General features: G+C 35.2%; 1 protein-coding gene across 1 annotated transcript in view; it reads right to left on the reverse strand.

Annotated features, from left to right (window-relative positions):
* Positions 1–25477, reverse strand: part of LOC103261504 (vacuolar protein sorting-associated protein 13A) — a gene marked incomplete at its 3' end in the record, with an annotated part of 187695 nt that overhangs the window by 109858 nt on the left and 52360 nt on the right. The window contains exons 20-22 of the mRNA XM_008059114.1: positions 13763–13899; positions 11509–11641; positions 7117–7234 (exon numbers count right to left, since the gene is read on the reverse strand). Coding sequence (XP_008057305.1) covers positions 7117–7234; positions 11509–11641; positions 13763–13899 — 388 coding nt within the window. The remainder of the gene's footprint in view (positions 1–7116; positions 7235–11508; positions 11642–13762; positions 13900–25477) is intronic.

Genomic DNA, 25477 nt, shown 5'->3' on the forward strand with positions numbered 1-25477 from the left:
CCCACGGGCTCAGGCAATCCACTCACCTCAGCCTCCCAAAGGTGCGGGATTACAGGCTGAGCCACCAAGCCCGGCTAAACTTACTTTTTTAATGTATGCACATTGATTGCTAAGGTTATCTTTCTAAAAATGTACTTAAATTCCTACAGAAAATTATAAGCTTTCTTTTAGTTCCAATAGTCTAAATGTTTGTAATCAATCTCATACATCCTAGTTTAACTTTGTTAAACATTAATGCATTAATGTCCCCTTAATGCAGCTAAACTTATTTTTCACTTTCTTGAAATCTGCAAGTTATATAATCTAAAGACGCTGAGCACCAAAATACCTACCAAATAGCAGGCTTCCTTTTATTTGCTTTAAACTTAATTCAGCTCAAATTTCAAAGGAAGGGTCCTGACACAGAGTTCAAACCCACTTTATAATACAAATCATAAAGTAGAAACCAAATAACTTCTCAGATTTCATTTTTCTAAATCATTGTCATTTCTGACCTGTGATTTATTTTACCTCTGTATTCCTAACCTATAGCCATTATCAATATATAAACACATTATATTATTATTATCAGCTATTTTAATTCCAGTTATGCTATATATATATATTTCCTGAATAATGGCCCATTATCAATATATAAACACATTATATTATTATTATTAGCTATTTTAATTCCAGTTATGCTATATATATATATTTCCTGAATAATGGGACATAATGTCTCCCTAATGATGTTAATAAAACAAGTCCAAAGTAAAATAGGTTGCCTTTTTCTTCCCTCAGAAAAATATCACTTCCTTTTTTCTGGCACACTCTAATTTCCAATATTATAGCATATTCACTAAGAAGAAAAGTATTTAAACTATGCTTACAAATAAAAAATTAACTCACACTGATATGTCCATGACAAGAAATCACATAAATCTTTGATCTTTATTACAGAATAAAAAATTTTACAACCCAGGCTCGGTGGCTCAGCCTGTAATCCCGCGCCTTTGGGAGGCTGAGGTGAGTGGATTGCCTGAGCCCACGGGTTCAAGACCCGCCTGGGTAACTTGGCGAGACCTCATCTCTACAGTAAATCAAAAATTAGCCGGGCGTGGTAGCGCACACCTGTAGTTCCAGTTACTTGGAAGGCTGAGGCGGAAGGATCGCCGGAGCCCAGCAGGTAGAGGCTGCGGTGGCCGGGAGCGGCCACTGCACTCCAGTCTGGGCGATAGAGTGAGACTCCAACTCAAAAAAAAAAAAACTTTACAAGAAATATAAGACAAGGTGGGGGACATTTGGGGAAGAATGAAAGAACTTAAACCTTGTCTCTAAAATCAAATCACATCTACAAGCTGGATTGGAAAAACAAAAACACACATAGCATGATTTTATCTTCTTCTCTCTCAAACCAAACTCCAGGCATTCCTTTGCCTCAAAACTCTTAGAGTGTTGCTTTGATTTTCCAGGAAAAGTAATTCTAGAAGAAGAATTATGGTTCTGGACAATGTTTGCTACTAAACAGAGTCTTATGAGTTATTAAAGGTTAACATAAAAGGTGTAGGTCTCTTCCTTTTACGTGGCAAGTACTGTAAGCATTAAAAACAAAGTCCATACCATACAGGAAAAGGTCAGACTGTCCCTAATTTCCTCCATTCTTCCTCCGACTCTTTAAGTAGGCATGAAGACTTAAGCACTATCATGTGAGCATTATCCTGTTGCCTTGCAACACTCCTAGAAGTGTTTGGATAAATTTCAAAAAATAGATCTATGACTGCGGTTTGAATGTTTGCAACAGAGAAATAAAAAAGTGTTGGTAGAAGAAAAGGTGAAATGGCTATCTGAAACTATTTAGAAATCAAGCACCTAAATGGTTCAGAATAGTTCAACAGACTTTTCTACTTAGGGTCTCAGGCTCATAGCTTTAGCTAACAATAAAATATAAAGATTCCAGCAAAGGTAAACAGATGGACAATAAAAAATATTGTTATAATGTTGATTTATAACCTTACTCTTTATTTTTTATAGAATTCAAAAGACAAATACATAAAAAATAACTTTAATTCTACAGCAATGGTTACAGAATTTATAAAAAAAAATTTGTGACATGATAATGTATACTGGAGAGGGTGGAAGAGGAAACAAAGTAGAAATGTTGCATATAATTGAAGCTAAGTTGGCATAAATTTAAAATAAATTTTTATAACCTGGGCAATACAGCAAGACCCATCTCTATGAAAAAATTTAAAACCTAGCCAGGTGTGATGGTGTGTACCTGTAATCTCCGCTACTTGAGAGGTTGAGGTGGGAAGATTGCTTAAGCCCAGGGGTTCAAGGTTATAGTGAGCTATGTTCGTGCCAGCACACTACAGCCTAGGTAACAGAGCAAGACCCTGTCTCTAAAAAAATAAATAAATATAAAATTTTAAAAAATAGGTAGATAGTTATGATGTTAGTATATTATTTGTAACCTCCAATGGTAACCACAAGAAAAATATCTATATATTACACAAAACTGGAAATAAGAAGGGAATCCCAGCCTGTAATCCCAGCATTTTGGGAGGCCGAGGCAAGCGGATTGCCTGAGCCCGTGGGTTCCAGACCAGCCCAGGCAACTTGGTGAGACCACATCTCCACAATAAATAAAAAATTAGCCAGGCATGGTAGCACGCGCCTGTAGTTCCAGTTACTTGGAAGGTTGAGGCGGAAGGATTGCCTGAGCCCAGCAGGTCGAGGCTGTGGTGGCCATGAGTGCCAATGCACTCCAACCTGGGCAACAGTGAGACTCTGACTCAAAAAAAAAAAAAATCAACTAAACCCAAAAGGCAGGCATTAAAAGAGAAAATGAGATCAAAAAATGCTCTATGACATAAAGAAAACAAATAATGATGTGACAAAAGTCCTCCCCATCAGTATTTATGTATTAAATGTAAATGGTTTAAACCTCCCATTCATTAAAAGACAACCTGAGAAGATGTATCAAAAAACAGGATCCAACTATATACTGTCTACAAGAGATTGCATGAGATCCTAGAAAACACAGTTAAAAGTGAAAATAATGAAAAGGGGTATTCTATGCAAATAACCACCAAACGAGAGCAGTGACAGCAGTTATAACAAAAACAGCCAAAACAGACTATAAGTCAAAAACTGTTATAAGAAGCAAAGGACATTATATAATAACAATGATATTGATAATGATGATGATGATGATGATGTCACTTCACCAAAAAGAAAGAACATTTATAAACATATATGCACCAAACCTCAGACCTCAAAAATATATGAAACAAATATTGACAGAATTAAAGGGGAAAAAGTAGCTCCATGAAAACAGCAGGAGTCTTCAATACATCACTGTCAATAATGAACAGAATATCAGTAAGGAAATAGAGGACTAGAACAATACAATCAACCAACTGGACCAAACTAACACAGGACACACCATTCAGCAACAGCAGAATATACATTTTTCTCATATTCATATAGAAAATTTTCCAAAATAAATGATATGTTAGGTCACAAAACAAGTGTCAAAATAACTTACAAGCTTGAAATCACAGAAAATATCTTTTTAATAACAATGGAATGAGTCTAGAAAGCAAGAGTAGATGGAAAAGTGAAAAATTCACAAACACATGGAAATTTAAAACACTATTAAACAAGCAATGGATCAATGAAATCATAATGGAAAGGAGAAAATACCTTAAGACAAATGAAAATGAAAATATGATAAAACAACATTTACAGGATGCAACAAAAGTCTGCCAAGAGAGAATTTTATAGCTGTGAGTACATTAAAAAGATAGATCTCAAATCAATAGCCTAACTTTATACCTTAAGAAACTAGAAAAAGGACAGCAAACTAAACCGAAATCTAGCAGAAATAAGGAAATAATAAAGATGAGAGCAAAGATAAATAAAGCATAGAAGAACAATGGAGAAAAATTCCCAAAACTCAGTTGATTCTTCAAAAGGATAAACAAAACTGACAAACCTTTAGCTAGATTGAGAAAAGATTCCGTTAAAATCAGAAATGAAAATACTGACATTACTCATTTTATAGAATATAAATGATTATTAGAGTATTATGAATAGTTTTATACCAACAAACTGGATAATCCAAATGAAAAAAATTCCTGGAAACACAAACCTACCAACACTGAATTGTGAAGGAACAGAAAATCTGGATAGACTTAAACCATTACAGAGATTGAGTCAGTAATCAAAAACTCCCCAACAAAGAAAAGTCCATGATCCAATAGCTTCAACAGCAAATTCTACCAAATAATTAAAAATTCAAGAGGTAGGAATACTTCCTGACTCATTCTATGAAGAAGCATTACACTGATACCAAAGCCAAACAAAAATACCAGAAGAAAAGAAAACTACAGTCCAATATCCCTGAAAAATATCGGTGTGAATATCCTCAACAAAATCACTAGCAAACCAAATTCAACAGCATATTAAATGGCTTATATACCATTTATTCTTGGAATTTATTAATTCCTAGAATGAAAGGATTTATTCCTAGAATGGGGTTATTCCTGGAATGGAAAGACAATGCAATATATGGAAATCAATCAATGTAATATATACCATTAACAGAATGAAGAAAAAAAAAAACCATGATTCTCTCAAATGATGCAAAGCATTTTTAAAAATTCAACACATTTTCTTAATAAAAACACTCCACTAAGTAGTAATAAAAGAAAATTACTTCAATATAACAAAGATCATCCATTAAAAAAACAAAGCAAAAAACCTCAGCTAATATACTCAATAGTGAAACACTGAAAACTTTTCATCTGTCCTCAGGATCAAGACAAAGATGCTCACTTATACCACTTCTACTAAACACAGAATTAAAATTCTAGCCAGACGATTTAGGCAAGAAAGAGAAACAAAAGGCACCCAAATCAGAATTGAGAAAGCAAAATTACCTCTGTACGCAGATGACATGATCTTATATATAAAAAAAATTCTAAAACTGTTAGAACAAACAAATTCACAAAGCTACCAGATATAAATATCAGTTAAGTTCCCATACACTAACAAAACGCAATCTGAAGAGGAAATTAAGAAAATTCTTCAATTTACAAGACCATCAAAAAGAACAGAATTAATCAAAAAGGCAAAAGACTTGTACAGTGAAAACTAGAAAATACTGCTAAAATCAAAGAAGACACAAATAAATGGAAAGACATCTCATGTTCATGGACTGGAATAGTCAATATTATTAGGATGTCAATACTATTCAAAGTAGCCTACAGTCAATACAATCCATATCAAAATTCTAACAACCTTTTTTTGCTAAACTAGAAAAATCCATCCTAAGATTTATATGGAATAGCAAAGGATTCCAAAATGCAAAAACAAAAAACCAAGTTAAATGGTTCACATTTCCTGATTTCAAAACTTACTACAAAGCTCCAGTAATCTAAACAGTGTGGTACTGGAATAAAGAAAGGCATAGAAACAAATGAAATAGAGCAAAAAACCCAGACATAAACTCTTGTATATACGAACAAATGATTTTTGACTATGGTACCAAGGACATTCAATGGGAAAAGGACAGTCTTTTCAACAAATGATATTGGAAAAATGAGATATCTGCATGCAAAAAAATAAAGTTGGATCCTAATCTTATGCTACACACACACACACACACACACCCCCAACCAACTCAAATAGAGCAAAGAACTAAACATAAGAGCTAAAACTATAAAACTCTTTAGGTAAACACAGGAAAAAAGTTTCATGACATTGGATTTAGTAATAATTTTTTTGGATATGACACCAAAAGCATGGCAACTAAGATAAGCTGAACTTAAAGTTAAGACTTTTAAGCATCAAAGAACATTATTAACAGAGTAATAAGGAAATTCACAAAGTGAGGGAGAATATTTCCAAACCATGTACCTGATATAAAGGGTTAATATCCAAAATATATAAAGAACTCTCATAACCCAATAAGAAAAAAAAACTAGATTAAAAGATAAGCAGATTTTGAACGCACATTTCTCCAAAGAAATATACACATGTCAATAAGCACATGAACAGATGTTCAACATCACTAAGCATTAGAAAAATGTAAATCAAAACTCAGTGAGATACTACTTCATACCTATTAGAATGACTATTAAAATAAAAAACAGGAAGTACCAAATGTTGGAAAGGAGGTAGAGAAACTGGAAGCCTTGTTCTGACAGGAATATAAAACGGTACAGCTGCTATGAAAAACAGGCCAGTACTGCTCAAAAACTTAAACAATGGATTACAACATGATCCAGCAATTCTACCTCTGAGTGTGTACCCAAAAATACTCAAAGTAGAGATTTGAACAGATATTTGTACACAAAAACATTATTATAACAGCCAAATGATATAAACAATACAAATGTCCAATGATGGATAAATGGATAAATAAAAAATAATATATACATAGAAGGGATTTTTTTTTTTTTGAGTTGGAGTCTTACTCGGTCACCCAGGCTGCAGTGCGCTGGCACACTCACGGCCACCCCGGTGTTGACCTGCTGGGCTCCAGAGATTCTTCTGCCTCTGTCTTCCTAGTAGCCAGAACTACAGGTGCACGCTACCATGCCTGGCTAGTTTTTTAAAATTTACTGTAGAGACAAGGCCTCGCCAAGTTGCCTGGGTTGGTCTCGAACAGGCTGAGCCACCAACCCAGGCCCATACAAGTGTATTAATCAGCCTTAAAAATAAAATTCTTACATATGTTAAAACATGGATGAACCTTGAAGACATTATGCTAAGTGAAGTAACCCAGACACAAAGGACAGATATGAGGTACCTGAAATAGTCAAATTCATAGAGATAAAAGATGTAATGCCAGGAGCTAAGGGCAAGTCATAATAGGGTGCTATTATTTAATGAGTATGGAGTTCTCATTTGGAAGATGAGAGTTCTGGAGATGGACAGTGGAGATGGTTGCAAAATACTGTGAATGTACTTAATGACACTGAACTATACACTTAAACATCGTTTAAAATGTAAATTTTATGTTATGTATATTTTACCACACACACAAAGAGCCAATTAAACATGATATTTCCTTAGTTACAGAATTACTGAGAAAATCCATAATGACATGAAAAAGACAATACATACTTGGGCATCCTTAAATCCATGAAAACCATGGCCTTAGAAAGTTCCAAATTCAAGTGCATGGGTACCAAAATATGCTGTGTGGATACATTGAGTTTTCGCGCTTCCTTCCAATTATCACCTAATTACAGAACATAGTTCATGTTTAACATAAGTATAATTTAAGTAACACACAAAACCTAAAATTATTATTAATACTGCATAGCCACACACTGTACGGGTACAGGGAAATCTTCCCATACCTAGATAATCTTAATGTCACATTCCCAGGTACACACAATCAGCAGGTTACTGTTTATCCACTGGCAATCATGATACCAACCACATACCTTACCCCAAAAATGCAACATGACAGTAGGGCAATAATGGAAAAGGTAGAAAAATGTGAAGTTCTTAAAGTATAACGAATAAAAGCTAACATTTAGTCAAGATTTATAACTTGTACTGATCTAGACAATGTTTAAGCTTTAATTTGCAAAATGACGTATATAATCCCATTTTAGAAAACTGAAAAAAAAATTTATCTGTGGTCATTATGCTAATAATGATAAAGCTGAAATTCACATAAGAGTCTATTAACATGTGACCCTTGGGAAACATTCACTGCAAAGTTACCAGTCCAAATGTTCACTGAGGAATGGTTAAATAACTGACAGCATAGTCTTGGATAAGGCTTAAGGCATAATGTAGACAATAAAAATCATGACTTCAAGTGACCAAACTATTATAAAAAAATCTGAATATAAAACTCTATAAATTGGCCAGGCACAGTAGCTAACGCCTATAATCTCAGCACTTTGAGAGGCCAAGGTGGGAGAGTGGCTTGACCCCAGGACAACCTGGGCAACACAACGAGACCTTTTCTTAAAAAAAAAAAAAAAAATTAGCCAGGTGTGGTAGCATGTGCCTGTAGTCTCAGCTATTCATGAGGCCGAGGCAGGAGAAATTACTGAGCCCAGGAGGTCAAAGTTACAGTGAACCATGATCGCACCACTGTACCCTAGCCTGGACGACAGAGTATGACCTGTCTTAAAAAAAAAAGAAGACAAAGAAAGAAAGTTATATAATGTTTAAGAAATGCATTTGCAAATATCTCTATACATAACATCACACAAGCACATCCCATAGACTCACAGGCACACATACTGAAAGAAACACTAAAAGGATAAGCATCAAAATACCAAGTGTTCATGTCTGAGTAGTAAAATAAAGGATGGTGTTTTTTGGGTTTTTTGACTTGCCCAGATTTTTTAACATTTAGAATCAGAAAGAAATAACTTAAAAACTTTATAACAAGATTAATGGGATATGAATAACATGATGCATTTTCACACATATTAAATTACTTCATTTGAACTTAATAATTCTACAAGTCAATAAAGTCTCAGTCAAGGAAAACCAAACCTAGTAATATATTTCCTGAAAAAGAATTTACGAACTTCTGGAGACTATTTTTGCCACCCACTATACTTCTGGGCTTCGTCCATATAGCAACTAGAGCATGATAAGAACAAAACTATGCTCATTATCCTAAAGCAAATACAATTTTCAAAATTAAATTAAAATGTTTCAGTCCTATATAAACTAACAATTTTTTTTTTTTTTGAATTGGAGTCTCACTCTGTCACCCAGACTGGAGTGCAGTGGCTGTTCCCGGCCACTGCAGCCTCGACCTGCTGGGCTCCGGCGATCCTTCTGCCTCAGCCTTCCAAGTAGCCGGAATTACAGGCATGTGTTACCACGCCCGGCTGATTTTTTGATTTATTGTAGAGATGAGGTCTCGCTGCCCAGGCGGGTCTCTAACCTGTGGGCTCAAGCAATCCACTCACCTCAGCCTCGCAAAGGCGCGGGATTACAGGCTGAGCCATCGAGCCCAGCTAAACTAACAATTTTTAATGATTACTTTGGGCTTTTGGAGGAGTGTCAGAATTTGTTTTTTTTATTATTATTTTCTATTTTGATTCAGGGGGTATAATGTAGGTTTGTTATATAGGAATACTGTGTGATGGTGAGGCTAAGTCTTCTGTTGAGCCCATCACCCAGTGGGTACCCAGTGGGTAGTTGTCAGCCCTTACCTCCCTCTGTCCCTCCCAACTTTAGAAGCGTCCCAGTATCTGTTGTTACTATCTCTGTGCCATGCAGTGGTTAGTCCCTGCAGTATTTAGTTTCTGTGATAATTCACTCAGGAATATGGTCTCTAGTTATATCCATGTTGCTGCAAAGCATGTGACTTTGTTCTTTTATACAGTTGTGTAGTATTCCATCATGTATTTGTACCACATTTTCCTTATCCATTTCATCAGTGATAGGTACCTAAGTTGGTTCCATGTTTTTGCTATCGTAGATAGTATGTGATAAACATGTGCATGCAGGTGTCTTTTGGTAGAGTGATGTGTGTTCCTTTGGGTATACACCCGTAGAAAGATTGCTGGATAGAGCAGTAAGTATCCTTTTAGTTCTTTAAGAAATCTCCAAACTACTTTCCACAGAAGTTAAACTAGCTCGCATTTCCACCAAAAGTACAGGAGTATTCCCTCTTCTCTGCATTATCGCCAGCATCTGTTGTTTTTGACTTTTTAATAAAAGCTATTTTGACCAGTGTGGTTTTGACTGCACTTCTCTGATGATTAGTGATGTCAAACACTTTTTCATGTTTGTTGGTTGCTTGTATGTCTTCAAGAAGTATCTGTTCTTGTTGTTTGCCCACTTTTTCATTAGGTTGTTAGTTTTTCTCCTTTTGATTTGTTTGGGTTGTCTGTAGTTTCTGGATATTACACCTTTCTCGGATGCACAATTTGAAAATATTGTTTTCCCATTCTGTAAGTTGTCTGTTAACTAGGTTGATGGTTTCTTTTGCTCTGTAGAAGCTGTTGAATTTGATTAGGTCCCACTTGTCAATTTTTTCTTTTGCTGCTTTTGCTTTTGAGGTCTTGGTCATGATTTTATTGCCCAAGACAATATTCAGAAGAGTGTTTTCTGTGCTTTTTTTAATGTCTAGAATTTTAATAGTCTGAGGTCATACATTTAAGTAGTTAATTTTTGTATATGGGGAGAGGAAGGAATCCAGCTTAATTCTTCTGCATATGTTGGGCCCATTTTCCCAGGACCATTTGTTAAAAAAGGTGTCCTCTCCCAAGTTTGTTTTTGTCAGCTTTGTCTAAGATAAGATAGTTGTATGCTAGCAGTTTTATTTCTGGATTTTCAACTCTGTTCCATTGGTCTATGTGCCTATTTTCATACATGCTGTTTCAGTTACTGTTGCCTTGTAGAAAAGTTAGAAAGCTGATAATGTGATGCCTACAGCTTTGTTCTTTTTATTTAGGATTGCTTTGGATATTTAGGCTCTTTTTTTTGTGCCCATATGAATTTAGTATTATTTTTTCTAGATCTGTGAAAAGTGTTACCGGTAATTTCATAGGGATTTTGTTGAATCTGTAGATTGTTTTGAGTATTATGGACATCGTAATGATATTGACTCTTCCAATCCATTAAAATGGAATGTTTTTCCATTTGTTTGTGTCGTCTTTAATTTCTTTCATAATGTTTTGTAGCTCTTTAGTAACAATTATTTTGGACTCATATTGCTTTTCCTTTTGTCTTAGCTGAGATAATTAAAATTTGACCAAATACATATATATAGATCTCTAAAATAACTCCAAACTGTTGAATCTGAATGTCCTCTAACACTCTAGGGATTCAGAAACAGTGTGATAGAATGGAAGGAGAGCTGAATGAGTCTGGGGTTTCGCCCTAACTACTTTAATAGCTCTTGACAAGTGAATTTCTGATGCTGTCTTCAGTTAAAAAACTAGTTCTAGATCAGAAACTCCTGATCAGTGAACTACTGGGAACAGAATAAAGATATACCTAGGATAATCACCCTCCTCACTCTGTGTGGCTGCCTATGGTCTGTGCTATCAAAGCCCTTAGGCCAGTTTCCTCTGGCCTTGAGTAGCCTCTTCTAGTTATCCAACTGTTTAATATAAAAATCATTTTCAATATGTGCCAACTTTGGTCACAGGCTGTAAAATATTAGTATAGAAAAGGATTTCTCAACCTCAGCACTATTTGGGCAAGATAAGTCTTTGATATAGAAGGTTGGCCTGCACACTATAAGATGTTTAGTAGTATATTTGACCTTCGCTCTCAAGATACCAGGAGTGCCTTTCATCCCCTACCTGTGACAACCAAAAATGTTTCCAGACATTGACAAAGGAATGTCTCTTGTGGGGCAAAACTGCTCCTGGTTAAGAATCATTAAACAATATTTACTATCATTTATAATTCAAAAATATAAAAGTTCTAACACATTTATGAGGAAGGTTTCAAACAAAATATCTAAAAACTTAAACATTTCAGTAAAATAATTCAACAAAGAATGCATTTTACACTTACCAACTCTGCTATAAAGCAGCTGTATGCTTCTAAGATGAATATCAAAGGAATCATAAGCTCTATCCATTATTTCTTCAAGATTGGCCTCTCCTTGTTTAACATCTGGTAATTCTGAACGACTTTTACTTGTTACCTTGAAGTTAATTTTAATAGTTTAGACTACACAAAATACTTCAAAGTGTAAGTATAAAGCTTTTAACTTTCAGACATATAATATAAAATATTTAACAGGAAATGATAAACTCACAAGCAAACATTCATTATAAAGCTATTAGAAAGGTCCTTCTTATCCATAAGACGTATAATGAGAAGGCCAAGGATGAAGTAAATTTTTACATATTAGAGCATATTTTCCATTTACTTATATTAAAAGAGAAGAACTAAGGTAGTCCTGGAGAATAATACATCTATAAATTCTTAAAATCTGTTAAGAGGGTTTCTCACTAACAGCTAGATCAAGAGATAAATTTAGCTTATGAAAAATGTTTCTATGGCATGATGACATATAGCTGTATAATAAGAAGTAAAAGATTTTAGAATTAAATATTATGATAGCTGAATTTTAGTCTCAACTCCGCCATTTATGTGAGTTCATGCTAGTTGTATTTGTATCTCTCCTTTCTTGGCATACTATGCATACTACCTTATATCACTTAAATATCCTAGAGATCACTCCACAACTAAATAGAAAGATCGTATTCATGTGTGTGTGTGTGTGTGTGTGTGTGTGTGTGTGTGTGTGTGTGTGTACAGTTCATGCATGTGTAAATAATGTATTTTACCTTGGTTTCCTCTATTTTATATAGCTCATGTGAAGCAGATAGTCAAAGACAATTATCTCTGTTTGAAAGGCAATGAATTTTAGGCAATAGGTTAAGCAAACTGTCTAAAGTCACAAAATTAGAGAGTTACCTTTACTCCTAACATTAGACTCTTTCTACTATTATACCATACTGCCCTTGAAACAATTCAATAGCCACATTCAAATATGAATAATTAGCTGTACCAATTTCATTATAATTGTATGACTAATGGGTGTCTACATAACCAATAAGGGCAAAATAAAAAGCCAGGATAAGGGAGGAAATTAATAACAAGGAAAGACACCTATCTGTCAGATAGCCAGAAAAAACATGCTAATATTACCCATCTCTCTTGGGTTTTAAGTTGTTATAGATATTCCTCTATATTTTAATGGTTTAGAGCAGTGCTCTCCAAAAAAACTTTTACCATGATGACAACATCCTATATCTATGCTGTCAACACAGTAGCAACTAGTCACTTCTGACTATTAAACTCTTAAGTGTGGTTACTGTGATTAAGGAACCGAATTTTAGCCAGGCTCGGTGGCTCAGCCTGTAATCCCGCGCTTTGGGAGGCTGAGGTGAGTGGATTGCCTGAGCCCGAAGGTTCAAGACCTGCCTCGGCAACTTGGCGAGACCTCATCTCTACAATAAATCAAAAAAATCAGCTGGGCGTGACAGCGCATGCCTGTAATTCCAGCTACACGGAAGGCTGAGGCGGAAGGATTGCCGGAGCCCAGCAAGTCAAGGCTGCAGTGGCCGAAAGCCGTCACTGCACTCCAGTCTGAGCAACAGAGTGAGACTCCAACTCAAAAAAAAAGGGACCGAATTTTTAATTTAATTTAATTTAATTTCATTCTAAAAATCACATGTAGACAATCAGTACTAAAGTGGATAGTACAGATCTGAAATACAGAAAAAAAATTATTCTCTACTGAAAATTTGTAAAGAAAAAAGTATATAACTAGAAAAAAAGAGAAATGACTTTGGTAAATAGAGGAAGATCATCTCTCAATTTAGAATTGCTTAACAGAAATAGTTAAATAACAATATCTGGTTACATACACACAAAATTTCATAAAGATGAAGATATATTTGACTGACTCCAGAACTCTTTCCCATTATTTATACTTTAATTAACCAAGTAACAGATTTAAATTAAGAAGAAAATAAACTTCCCAAGCATAACTCTCAAATTCTATATGCATAATTTTTAGATTCAATCCTGAACTGCAGTTGTACCGGTCATTTTGCTTTTAGAAGTGTTGGAAAACTACCTAATAAAATAAGACTTCACTTTATTCACCAGAAAGGAAGATTTCTCAAATCCTAGTTATCTACCATAAATCTTAAAAAAATAAATCAATAAATCAAATCAAACTATCTAAAAAGCAAAATACATAAAGATACCCTAAATGCCATATCACAAATCAAATATTATTAGTATATACCTTTAGATGACCAAGATCCAAAAGAAGCAGATTTGATGTAGGGCCAAAAATTCCATCTTGTGGGATTATAATATATGAAGCCTTCAAATTAATTTTGAGATCAAGAACTTTCTGTGTTTCAATAATATACAGTAGACCTGTAGAAAATTTAAATCTTCACATTGAATGCTTTCCACAAGTTATTCAAGAAATAGAGAATCACTAAATATATGAATTGATAAAACAATCTCAAAATATGTAAAATTAGTATTAATTTTTAAATGACCTTAGCAAAATATTTCCAGTACAAACTTAGAATATCTATTAGTCAATGTGTATCCTTTTTTTTTTTTGAGTTGGAGTCATCCAGGCTAGAGTGCAAAGGCATGCTCACGGCCGCCACTGTGTCAACCTGCTGGGCTCCAACGATCCTTCTGCCTCAGTCTTCCAAGTAGCCAGAACTACAGACACGCGCTACTGCACCCGGCTAGTTTTTTATCTATTGTAGAGACGAGGTCTTGCCAAGTTGCTTGGGCTGGTCTTGAACCTGGGAACTCAGGCAATCCACTCGCCTTGGCCTCCCAAAGTACTGGGATTAGAGGCAGAGCCACAGAGCCCAGCCCAATGTGTATACTCTTAATTAAACAGAACTGAGTATAAAATTGGAATAATTCCTCAAAAAAGTTGTTTTTACCTATAAACTCAATTTGGGGGAAAATGGGGAAAAAGACACCTATCTAAAAAAAATTAAATAGAATGAAACATTTATTGATAACAACTATGTGAATCTACATAGATTCTTCCCATTTCATAAACTTTATACAGTTATATGTACCATACTGAACAATTATACTTGATATTAATGCTAATACTTTGAGAATATAGAAAATCCTGAATTATTCAATCATGGTCAATACAATCATAAGTAAACTAAAAACAGTCAAAAATCAGGTTTCCTCATTCTTTAGGTATTTCATTCACTTGTGATTTTTTATTCTAATAAATGTAGTTCCTAGGCCAGATGTGGTGACTCATGCCTGTAATGCCAGCACTTTGGTAGGTCGTGGTTGGAGGACTGCTTGATCCCAGAAATTCAAAACCAGCCTATGCAACATAGTAAGACCTTGTCTCCACAAAAAATAAATAAATAAATTAGCCAGGTATGGTAGAACGTACCTGTAGTCCCAGCTACTTGAGAGGCTGAAGCAGGAAAATTGACTGAGCCCAGGAGGTTGAGGCTGCAGTGAGTTGTAATTGCGCCACTGCACTCCAGTCTGGGCAACAGAGTAAGACCCTGACTCAAAGAATAAAAATAACTTTTAAAAATAAATTTAATTTATTTACTTGCAGGTGATTAGTACATCAAATTAATCCATTTTATGTTCCTAATCCATTTTATGTTCCAGCATCAGCTTTTAAAACTAAACAAATTATTTGCCATGTAATGGGAACTCTTCCATAAAGAAAACAATGCTACAAGCAGCCATCAAATCAGTTTGAGTAAATACAAGACAATTTGATTTATAACGTTCAAGAAGATTTGACACTCAAAAAGAAAGGCATATTACATTTCACAAAGCCAAAAAAAAAACTATATAAGAACTATCACAAGGGTTATATTTTTTCAAATGTGAATTATAAGACACTAAAACTATAAGAATTAAATTTAAATTATAAGAAACTAAAAATGACTAACACCTTACATGTAAAATTCTGAATAAGTAGACTGAAAAAATGTAAATGATGCCATTTATTTAATATGTAATATCCTAATGTTTCAATTAAGAGTATGTGAAGTTTAACTGAACATTTTGTTCAGAATAGGTCTAGGTTAGAAAAGGTCACATGAGAACTGAATAATAAAAAAAGTGACTAAACCAAAAGGCTTTGCCAGTAAAGTCCTATAATTTTGTAAAAGCATTGATCTAGAAAGATCAGTGGTATTTGAACAGTCCATGATATTTTTGTTTGGATCTATCCTGACCCATATTTCATCACTATCTAGTCCCTTCTTCTCCAAAAGCCAAACACCTAAAAGAAATAATTTCATGTTTTGTGGTTCCATATTACTACACTATATTATGAAGGAAAGTAAAAATACTCAAATGTAGGATGATCAGTATATTTTAATATAACCTTTAAAGACTTTATTATTAAAAATACATGTTTTCAAGTCATCAAATTTTAAATGTACTTATAATAAATTAAAATTATAAACATAAAAAATATATACAATGACAGAGAGGAGGGAAGCAAGTGTCAAGTTGTCAATAGGTAATCAGTTTGATATACAAGTAAATGGACAAAGAAGAACTAAATTAAAATAATTAAAACATTGTTTTAAATAGGCATTTATATAAAAATAGAAAACAAGAAGCCTAAAAATCTGTGCTATGGTTTAGATATTTGGTTCCTCCAAATCTCATGTTGAAATCTGATCTCCTATGTTAAAGATAGGGTCTATTGAGAGGTGTTTGTTTCATGGGGGTAGATGCCTCAGTAATAGAGGTGCTGTCCTCAAAGTAATGAGTGAGGTCTTTCTCTACTAGTTCCTATGAAAGCTGGTTTTTTAAAAGAGCCTGGCACCTCCCTCCTCTCTCTTGCTTCTTCTCTCAAACCATGTGATCTCTGTACACTTCAGCTCCCCTTCCCTTTCCACCATGAGAGGAAAGCAGCCTGAAGCCTTCACTAGAAGCAGATGCAGGCACCATGCTTCGTATACAGTCTGCAGAAACTGTTAGACAAATAAACCTCTTTTCTTAATAAATTACCGAGCCTCTAGTATTCCTTTATAGCAACACAAATGGACTAAATCTAGGAGAGCTCTTCCTTGAATCATGAGAATTGATATTAAAAACAAGCTCATCTTTAAAAGATTACAAAGGCCTTGCCCAGGTAACCCAAGTAAGACTCTAGTAGAAAGAAGAAAAAACTCTCAACATCTCTAACATCCTGTTAGAAGTAGATTCAAGTGAAATCTTTTTTTTTTTTTTTTTGAGTTGGAGTCTCATTCCATCACCTAGGCTGGAGAGCAGTGGCATGCTCACAGCCACCCCAGCATCGACCTGCTGTGCTCAGGTGATCCTTCTGTTTCAGCCTTCCAAGTAGCCGGAACTACAGTCGTGTGCTACCACACCTGGCTAATTTTTTTATTTGTTGTAGAGATGAAGTCTCACTAAATTGCCCAGGCTGTTCTCAAACCCATGGGCTCAGGCAATCCCCTCACCTCAGCCTCCCGAAGTGCTGGGATTACAGGCTTGAGCCACCACAGCCTAAGTGAAATCTCTTAAAATGAAGATGGGAGGAGTGGTAAGGTAGAGGGATGAACACAGACGGACATATAATGCAAAATTCCAAAGATCATCCAATAAGCTTGAAACTTAAGAGCAGAACTGATTCAAAACAGGTTTTTTTTGTGTGTGTGTATACATATTCCCAAATTATGTCAATTCACAGATGGCATAGTTTTACTAAAATGTGTTAGCTGGGTGCGTCACAAGAAGGACCCAGAAGGAATAATCTGGCAATCAAGATTCTCCAAAGTCTACCTATTAAGCATATCTCTATCTCGACTCTAAGGATTCCTCAACCAAAATGATCTATTTAATGGAGTCTTAAATCCTGCACAAATCTAAGTCCCGTACTCCCTGGAAGTCATACCTGAAGCCTTGCTTTCAGTGAAGGCTTTCTTGATGCCAGAACACAGTGACCTCTCTAGATTGTTTTTCATGGAAGGGAATATTTTATTTTGAGTTTCACTCTATTGTGTATCTCCTTCACGTCTCATTGCTCTTAGGACAAAATCCTAACTGGATAATATGACTTCCATGGTTTTGCATAATCAAAACTGTGCCTCTTTACCATCACTTAACTGTCTTCCTCGATCGCTATGTAAGAACTAATTCAGCTGTCTGCAACTTCCAAATTCATCAAATGATTTCCTAAGTTAGGCTCTTCATAGTGACCACTGCCTTGAAGGTTCTTCCTTAGACCCTTTAGCAGTACAGATCCTATATATATATCTGGTATTGAAGTCAATTTTTCAAAGAGATCATCTCTGATATCACTACCAAAACTAAACTGGGGCATCTACTATTCTCATTTCCTTCACAGTATTTGGGCCTGCTATAGGTTTGTATCCTCACTCAGCTCCAAATTCCCCCATTTACCTACTCTGTGAAAGTAGAGCTGAGAACTTTAAATGCGTTTACTTTGTCAACTAGCACTAAAGTAGATAAAGAACACAGGAGAGACACTGCAAGAGGAAAGGGTTTTGTTTCCTGGTTCCAGTGTGTTCCCTTGGCAATATCCTACAATAGTGCGGCTTTCTCCAACATGACTCACATTTAGTACAAAAGGGCCAACAGCACCTAACTCTGAGGAGCCAGTACAGCCCTCCTCAGAATCTTCCTCAGGTGGTTTCACAGTGGAATGAGTACAGTGAGACATTGCCCCTATGAACACCATTCCAGCAAGTTTTGCCTGTATGGCACCATTTCTGCCATTCAATGAGTCAAGAGGTTCCTTCTCCAACAAGGTCTGGATTTCAATCCTCAGAGAGAAGAGAGGGACCTCTTCTTAGGAAATGCTATCTCAGTTCTTTTTTTTTTTTTTGCTTCCTGAGACAGGGTCTCACTGTAGCCTCCAACTCCTGGGCTCAAACGAACCTTCTACCTCAGCCTCCTGAGTAGTTAGGACTATAGGTGCTCATCACCATGCCCAGCAAATTCTTTAACTTTTTTTTTATAGAGACAAGGTCTCTTTATGTTGCCCAGACTGGACTTGAACCCCTGACCTCAAAATTCTCCTCTTTTTTCTCCTGAGTTGCTAGGATTTATAGTTATAAACCACAGCACCTGGCCCTCTTATGTCTTTAAAGTTACTTTTTGGAGTAACAGACAATCTCTCATCACAGTTAATAAGTCATTAACATTAATTTAAATTATAAACAGTATTAGTCATATAATTTATTATTTTATAAAAATATAATTTATTATAAGATTATATTACATTTTACCTGTTCAAATTACCATGTGATTTGTCTCTCCTGATTGGTCCATACAGTACTGATCACAATTTTTCAGTAGATTGCTCTTAGTTTTACAACTGTCCTATCCATAAGACTGTAAGATCCATCAACAGGCAAGAACTATGTTCATTCTGATCACTACTATGCTCCCTAAAATCTAGCAGTGTCTGACATATAGATTAGGCACCTAATAAATTTTTTAGTGAGTAAATAAATGAAATCACTGAAAGAAAATGAATCACCATGATCCTACCAGAGAATGGTATACTCCAAAGAAAGAGTTTTAAGAAATGACCATATCAGTCTTCCTGCCAGAGACAACAGAAAACTATGAGAACATGTTCTATAAACTGACCCCACACTTGACAACAACAACAACAAAAAGACCTGAAAGTCCTTGAATTAGCAGAAAGGAGGAAGAAAATAACAGGTTGAACAGCCCCAATCTGAAAATCCGAAATCCAAAATATTCCAAAATCCCAAACCTTTTGAGCACCACACCAACATGACACTCAAAGGTCAAGCCAAAGGAAATGCTCATTAGAGCACTTCAAATGTTATATTTTCAGATTAAAGATATTCAAGTCCATTTAATGCAAGATTCCAATATCCAAAAAAATCAAATCTGAAACACTTCTGATCTCAACCATTTCAGGTAAGGGATACTCAAAACTTGTAATACAAGAAAGAAACACAGATACAGAGGAAGAGGATACTTAATGGAGGCTAATGCAAAAAAATAAAAGAAAAAAGGAGGGAATCAAGAAAGAAAGATCCTAAACTAACAGAGCTATATAACAGATATGACACTCTTCCTAAGTAGGTAAATTTAACTTTCTAGAAAAATAACCGAAATATTTAACTTTTTTTTTTTAGTTGGAGTCTCACTCTGTCACCCAGGCTGGAGTACAGTGGCATGCTCATGTCTACTATAGACAGCCTTGACCTGCTGGGCTCAGATGATCCTTCCATCTCAGACTTTCAAGTCCCTGGAACTATAAAGATGCGCACCACCAACCCAGCTAATTTTGGATTTATTGTAGAGACAAGGTCTCACCAAGTTGCCCAGGCTGGTCTCAAAACCCTGGGCTCAGGCAATTCTCTTTCCTCTGCCTCCCAAAGTACTGGAATTACAGGCGTGAGCCACTACGTCCAGCCAAAATATATTAACTTTTCAAAAACAGTTGTTTTCCATTTTTTCACAACATTAGGATTTTTATTCTAAATAACAATAAATGATACTATTAGTGTAGAGAAGAAAACAAAATTGGGAAAATAGACTCCAAATTGTAAAAGTACTATGTACAGAAAGTAAAATACTGAAGACTTCCACTTTCTAAAATATATTTCAGCAACATTTGAATTTTATATAGTAAAAATTTATTGTTTCAGTAAATTTTTTAAGTAATAAAAGTTTAGAAAAGCAAATCTTAGAGGAAAAATAAAAATCTCTAAATATGAATGTCTATAGTGGGTTTCTAACACATCAATTTATATTTAACAATGAGTTCCTATAAACAAAAGCAACTGAGTAGAGGCCTGATCTCATGCTTTTGCCTTCTACTGGCCTACAAAATACCAATACACAGAATTTGAACTATAAATGGAATTTGACATATTAGCCAAGAATGAAAAGCGCAGGCTGGGGAAAGTGATTCATGTCTATAATCCTAGCACTTTGGGAGGCAGAGGCAAGAGGATTACCTGAGCCCAGGGGTTTGAGACCAGCCCGGGCAACTTGGTGACGTGTGCCTGTAGTTCCAGCTACTTGGAAGGCTGAGGTGGAAGGATCGTCTGAACCCAACAGGTTGAAGCTGCGGTGGTCGTGAGCATGCTACTGCACTTGAGTCTGGGTGACAGTGAGACTCCAACACAAAAATAAAAAAACTAATGGCCGGGCTCGGTGGCTCAGCTTGTAATCCCATCACTTTGGGAGGCCAAGGAGAGTAGATTGTCTGAGTCTGCGGGTTTGAGACCAGCCTGAGCAACTTGGTGAGACCTCATAAAAAATTAGCCAGGCGTGGTTTCGCATGCCTTTAGTTCTGACGACTTGGAAGGCTGAGGCGGAAGGATCGCCAGAGCCCAGCAGGTGGACGCTAGGGTGGTCATGAGTGAGCCACTGCACTTCAACCTGGGCGATGCAGTGAGACTTCAACTCAAAAAAAAAAAAAAAAGAAGCAAAAACTCTACAGTTTCTAGAGGTAAGTCATTCACGTGCAATCTAATTTAAAACTTATTCAGATATAGAAAATAATGAAAAAATGAAGAAAAGTCAGAGAAGACATATATTTTGAAGAATATAATCGAATCTACACCTTGCAGTGGAATAAAAGATAATGTATCAAGATGCATATTACAATACAGCCTAATAAAAGGTTAGTTCAATTAGTTAACTAGTTGGACATTTCCTGAAGTTCTTATTGAAACAGGTGATATCTCAACTTACTTGTCAAAATATTTTCTCTTAGGAAAGAGAAACAAAGGAGAATGGTAAATTAGTACATTTCATTTGCACCAACAAGGATAAAGTGAATATAATGAAGACAGGAGGAAAAAAATGTCAATTTTATGCCAGATATTGTAATAATCAAAATGGGACAAATTCTGAGTTTAATTAGAAGTGCACTCCTTCTATTAGAAGTGACGGAATAAAAAGCAAAATACCTCTGTTCCTGTTTGTTATCCATCTTCTCTCTCAAAGATTACAGAAACAAACCCCCCAAAAAGATTATATTCTACCTGGAAGAAGTAGGCTATAGTAAGAGAATTTAAAATTCTAATTCGTAGATTTAAGAAGCCAGCTGGTCTAGCCAAATCACATCCCAGATACATAAGATGGTGATATTATTACTCCATAAATAATACTTTCTGGAAAAAAATCACTGAGTCTTAAAAAGTTGAAAATACACAAATGCCTATATTTCTTTAGAAAAAAATTAATATATTTTATCAACTAATCAGATGAATGTTGATTTCAAGAACATTTTATATGCATAGATTAATGGAAAAGTAAAAAGAGAAGTACTGATAGAAGAACTAGAAAGTTTTATAAACACGAAGCATTCTATTAATATAACTAATAACTAAATTTCTTCCTTTGTGGAATTTTTTCATTTTTACTAAAAAGAAAGTGAATACACTGAAGACTACTGTATTAGATAACTATTATAGGGACTATTATAGTATACCAATATTTCAGCAACATACTTAAAGTCACTCTTTATATCCATCAGGCGAAAATGTGGAAATATGAACTAGATCAGGCACTATTAACCAGGGATCCATGAATGGAATTCAGGGAAGGTTTCATGAACATGAATGGGAAAAAATTTTTATATTTGTTTTCTTTAACCACTGCTGACATTTAGAATTTCCTTCAACTAAAAATGTAAGCAACAAACCATTGTACCTGTAACCTCACTGCCTACAAAAATCATACATCCTTTTAGTTTTAATTCATGACATAGATATTGAAGGTATCTTGAAATATCATTTACACTTCTCACTACTACAAATTTATGGTAGTTATGATCTACTGTTAATTGTGCTATTTTAACCTGTAAATAAAGAAAAGCAGATATATTACTACAATCTCAAATTTGGGTTTTTAAAAAAATATTTGGAAACTGCTTTAATATAATTTATTATTTGTAATTCTATATAGTTTATTTTGTTAATCTAAAACCATTATTTTGAGAAGGAAGCCCTGGGCTTCACCTAACTGCCAAAGGTATCCATGACACAAAAAGGGTTGTAAGAACCTCTGAACATTTAAGCAAATCCACTACCAGTTTAATACCGAATTACCCAAAAAATGATACCCATTTATTCAGTGCCCCAAAGAAAAGGCTCAAACACACAACAAAAGATGAAACATTAACCAATCTAGCAAGATGAATTTTAATAAAGATTAAGACTTGAACTTAAACTAAAACACTTAACTACATTCCTAAACCCTGGTAATACAGATTAATAGGTAGTTAGACCTATTCCTTGAGTAAAAGCAACAAAAAAATGTTGACTATAAAACAACAACAAACAAATGACAACAAAAAATTTACTTAAAAATATTGAAAGCTGACAAGATAGTAAAGAGTTACCAAGCCAAAAATCAAATTGAAGGTGTAAGCTAATAGACTTAGGTGGAGTCCAGAAAAACTGTATCTTGAAAACATTTTCTATATCTGGTAAACTTAAGAATTCCATCTCATAGCCTCTCAAAGCACAGGGAATAGAAGACAAAGATGGAAAGTCTAGTGGGAATTCTCCTCACAAATCTGATATCTTAAAGGGCACCTACTCAAAGTAAGAATAATCTAAAAGTTCAATCTTCCTCTCCCTAAAACATACCGGCAGGGGTAGGCAAAGAACAGAAAAGTTCTGGAAAACATTAAGAGAAAAGAGGAATACCTCTGTGAACCATAACTATGATATACTCCTCAAGTAGGTATGTAGCCCAATAATTCTTTACCAGTCCGGAGTATCTCAAGCAATTAATTTAGTTAGAGCAGTGCTACTAACATATCTGAGATGTCTGGCAGAAGAAATATAATTCTTCCCTGAATGAGAGCCATGTATTCTATGCTTCAGAGAATTCTCCCAAATAATTTTCCAAGGAAAATGAGCTGCTTGCAATTAAAAATGATTAAGTACGAAAAGACACAAGTTATCACACATAAGAAACAACAAAAACAAAAGATAGAAGATGATAGGAGAAAGAGAACCATGAAAGTCTCTGTATAATAGGCTATCTGAAGAGAGGATTACCTGATGAAACAGAATATAAAATTCTATACTTATGATGTTTTAAAAAATAGAAGACAAGTTTAAAGATATCCAAGGGAAACACAAAATTAAAAAAGAAAAACAGCCGGGCTCGGTGGCTCAGCCTGTAATCACCTGGGAGGCTGAGGTGAGTGGATTGCCTGAGCCTGCGGGTTCGAGACCCACCTGGGCAGCGAGACCTCATCTCTACAATAAATCAAAAAATCAGCCGGGCGTGGTAGCGCATGCTTGTAATTCCGGCTACTCAGAAGGCTGAGGCGTAAGGATCGCCGGAGCCCAGCAGGCGAGGCTGCGGTGGCCGGGAGCAACCACTGCACTCCGGTCTGGGCGACTGAGTGAGACCACCAACTCAAAAAAGAAAAGAAAAGAAAAGAAAAACAATGCAGATTTTAAATACAGCAAAACAATTACCAAAGTGAAAAATATAATAATTGAAATTAAACTTAATGAAGAGATTTAACAGAATATTGAATACAGCTAAAGAAGGACTAAGTAAATTACAAAACAAATTAGAAAAATTTACTCAGCATGCAACAAAAAAGAAGAAACAGATGGAAAGAGAGATACAGAAATTAAGGGGGAATAAAAGACAGGGTTTAAAAAAAAAAAAAGACTAAAATGCATTTAGCCAGAGTTCCAGAAGAAAATATATCTGAATAGTTAGTGCCTAAGAATTTTCCAGATAGATTTTCTAGAATCCATTAAAGAAGATATCAGTCCTCAGATGCATGAAACACAATGAATCTCAAACAGGATATATAAAGCAAATCCACAGCTGGACACATCATCTTGAAACAACAGAGTACAAAGTTAAAAAGATCTCAAATGTAAAAGATAAAGGACAGATAATCTACAAAGAAGCAACAGACACATCGATACTTAAATTCTCACCATCAGTAATGGAAGACCATCTTTAGAGAATGGTCTCTTCAATGTGTCGAAGAGAAAAATGTCAACCTTTAATTCTACATAGAGTAAAACTACCTTTAAAAACTTAAGGAAAAAATTTTAGACCAAAATTCAACAAAAAGTTGGCTACCAGCAGACTCTCACAAGAAAAAATTTACAAATGAACTTTCAACAGAAACAGAATAAAATCAGATAAAAGGTGTAAGGTGGAAGTAGAAATAAAGAGAAAAGAAGACAGTAAATATATAGGTAATTCTAAACTAACATTAGCTAGACAAATAAAATGTTCAATAGAGTTTTTAAAAAGTAAAACAAAACGATAATAATAGCATGCAAGTCAGGGAGATAGTAAATAAAGTTGAAGTGTACTGAAGTCCATATAATGACTTGGAGAATACAAAAATTGTTATTAAAACTATACTTTGGCAAAAATGTATATTGTAGTTTCTAAAATAAAAAGTGAATGCTTTTTATTAGAGGGGGATAGAAAAAATCCGGGCTCAGTGGCTCAGCCTGTAATCCCGCACCTTTGGGAGGCTGAGGTGAGTGAACTGGTTCGAGGCCTACCTGGGCAACTTGGCGAGACCTCATCTCTACAATAAAATCAGAAAAATTAGCTGGGCATGGTAGTGCGCACCTGTAGTTCCAGCTACTTGGAAGGCTGAGGCAGAAGGATCGCCGGAGTCCAGCAGGTCGAGGTTACGCAGGCTGGGAGCAGCCACTGCACCCCAGTCTGGGCGACAGAGCAAGTCTCCAACTCAAAAAAAAATTTTTTAAATCCTAGAAATTATTCAAAGAAAGCCAAGAAAAATAAAACAAGAAAGCCAAATTCAAAAGCACAAATAAAACATTAGATATAAGCCTATGTAAATAGGAAACACAAATAAAAAATAAAGACTAAAAATCTGGATTAAAAAATATTGCCGGGCTTGGTGGTTCAGCCTGTAATCCAGCGTTTTGGGAGGCTGAGGTGAGTGGATTGCCTGAGCCCGCGGGTTCGAGACCTGCCGGGG

Source organism: Carlito syrichta, unplaced genomic scaffold, assembly GCF_000164805.1.
Source record: "Carlito syrichta isolate Samal-C Ts95f unplaced genomic scaffold, Tarsius_syrichta-2.0.1 Scaffold303724, whole genome shotgun sequence".
NCBI classification, from domain to species: domain Eukaryota; kingdom Metazoa; phylum Chordata; class Mammalia; order Primates; family Tarsiidae; genus Carlito; species Carlito syrichta.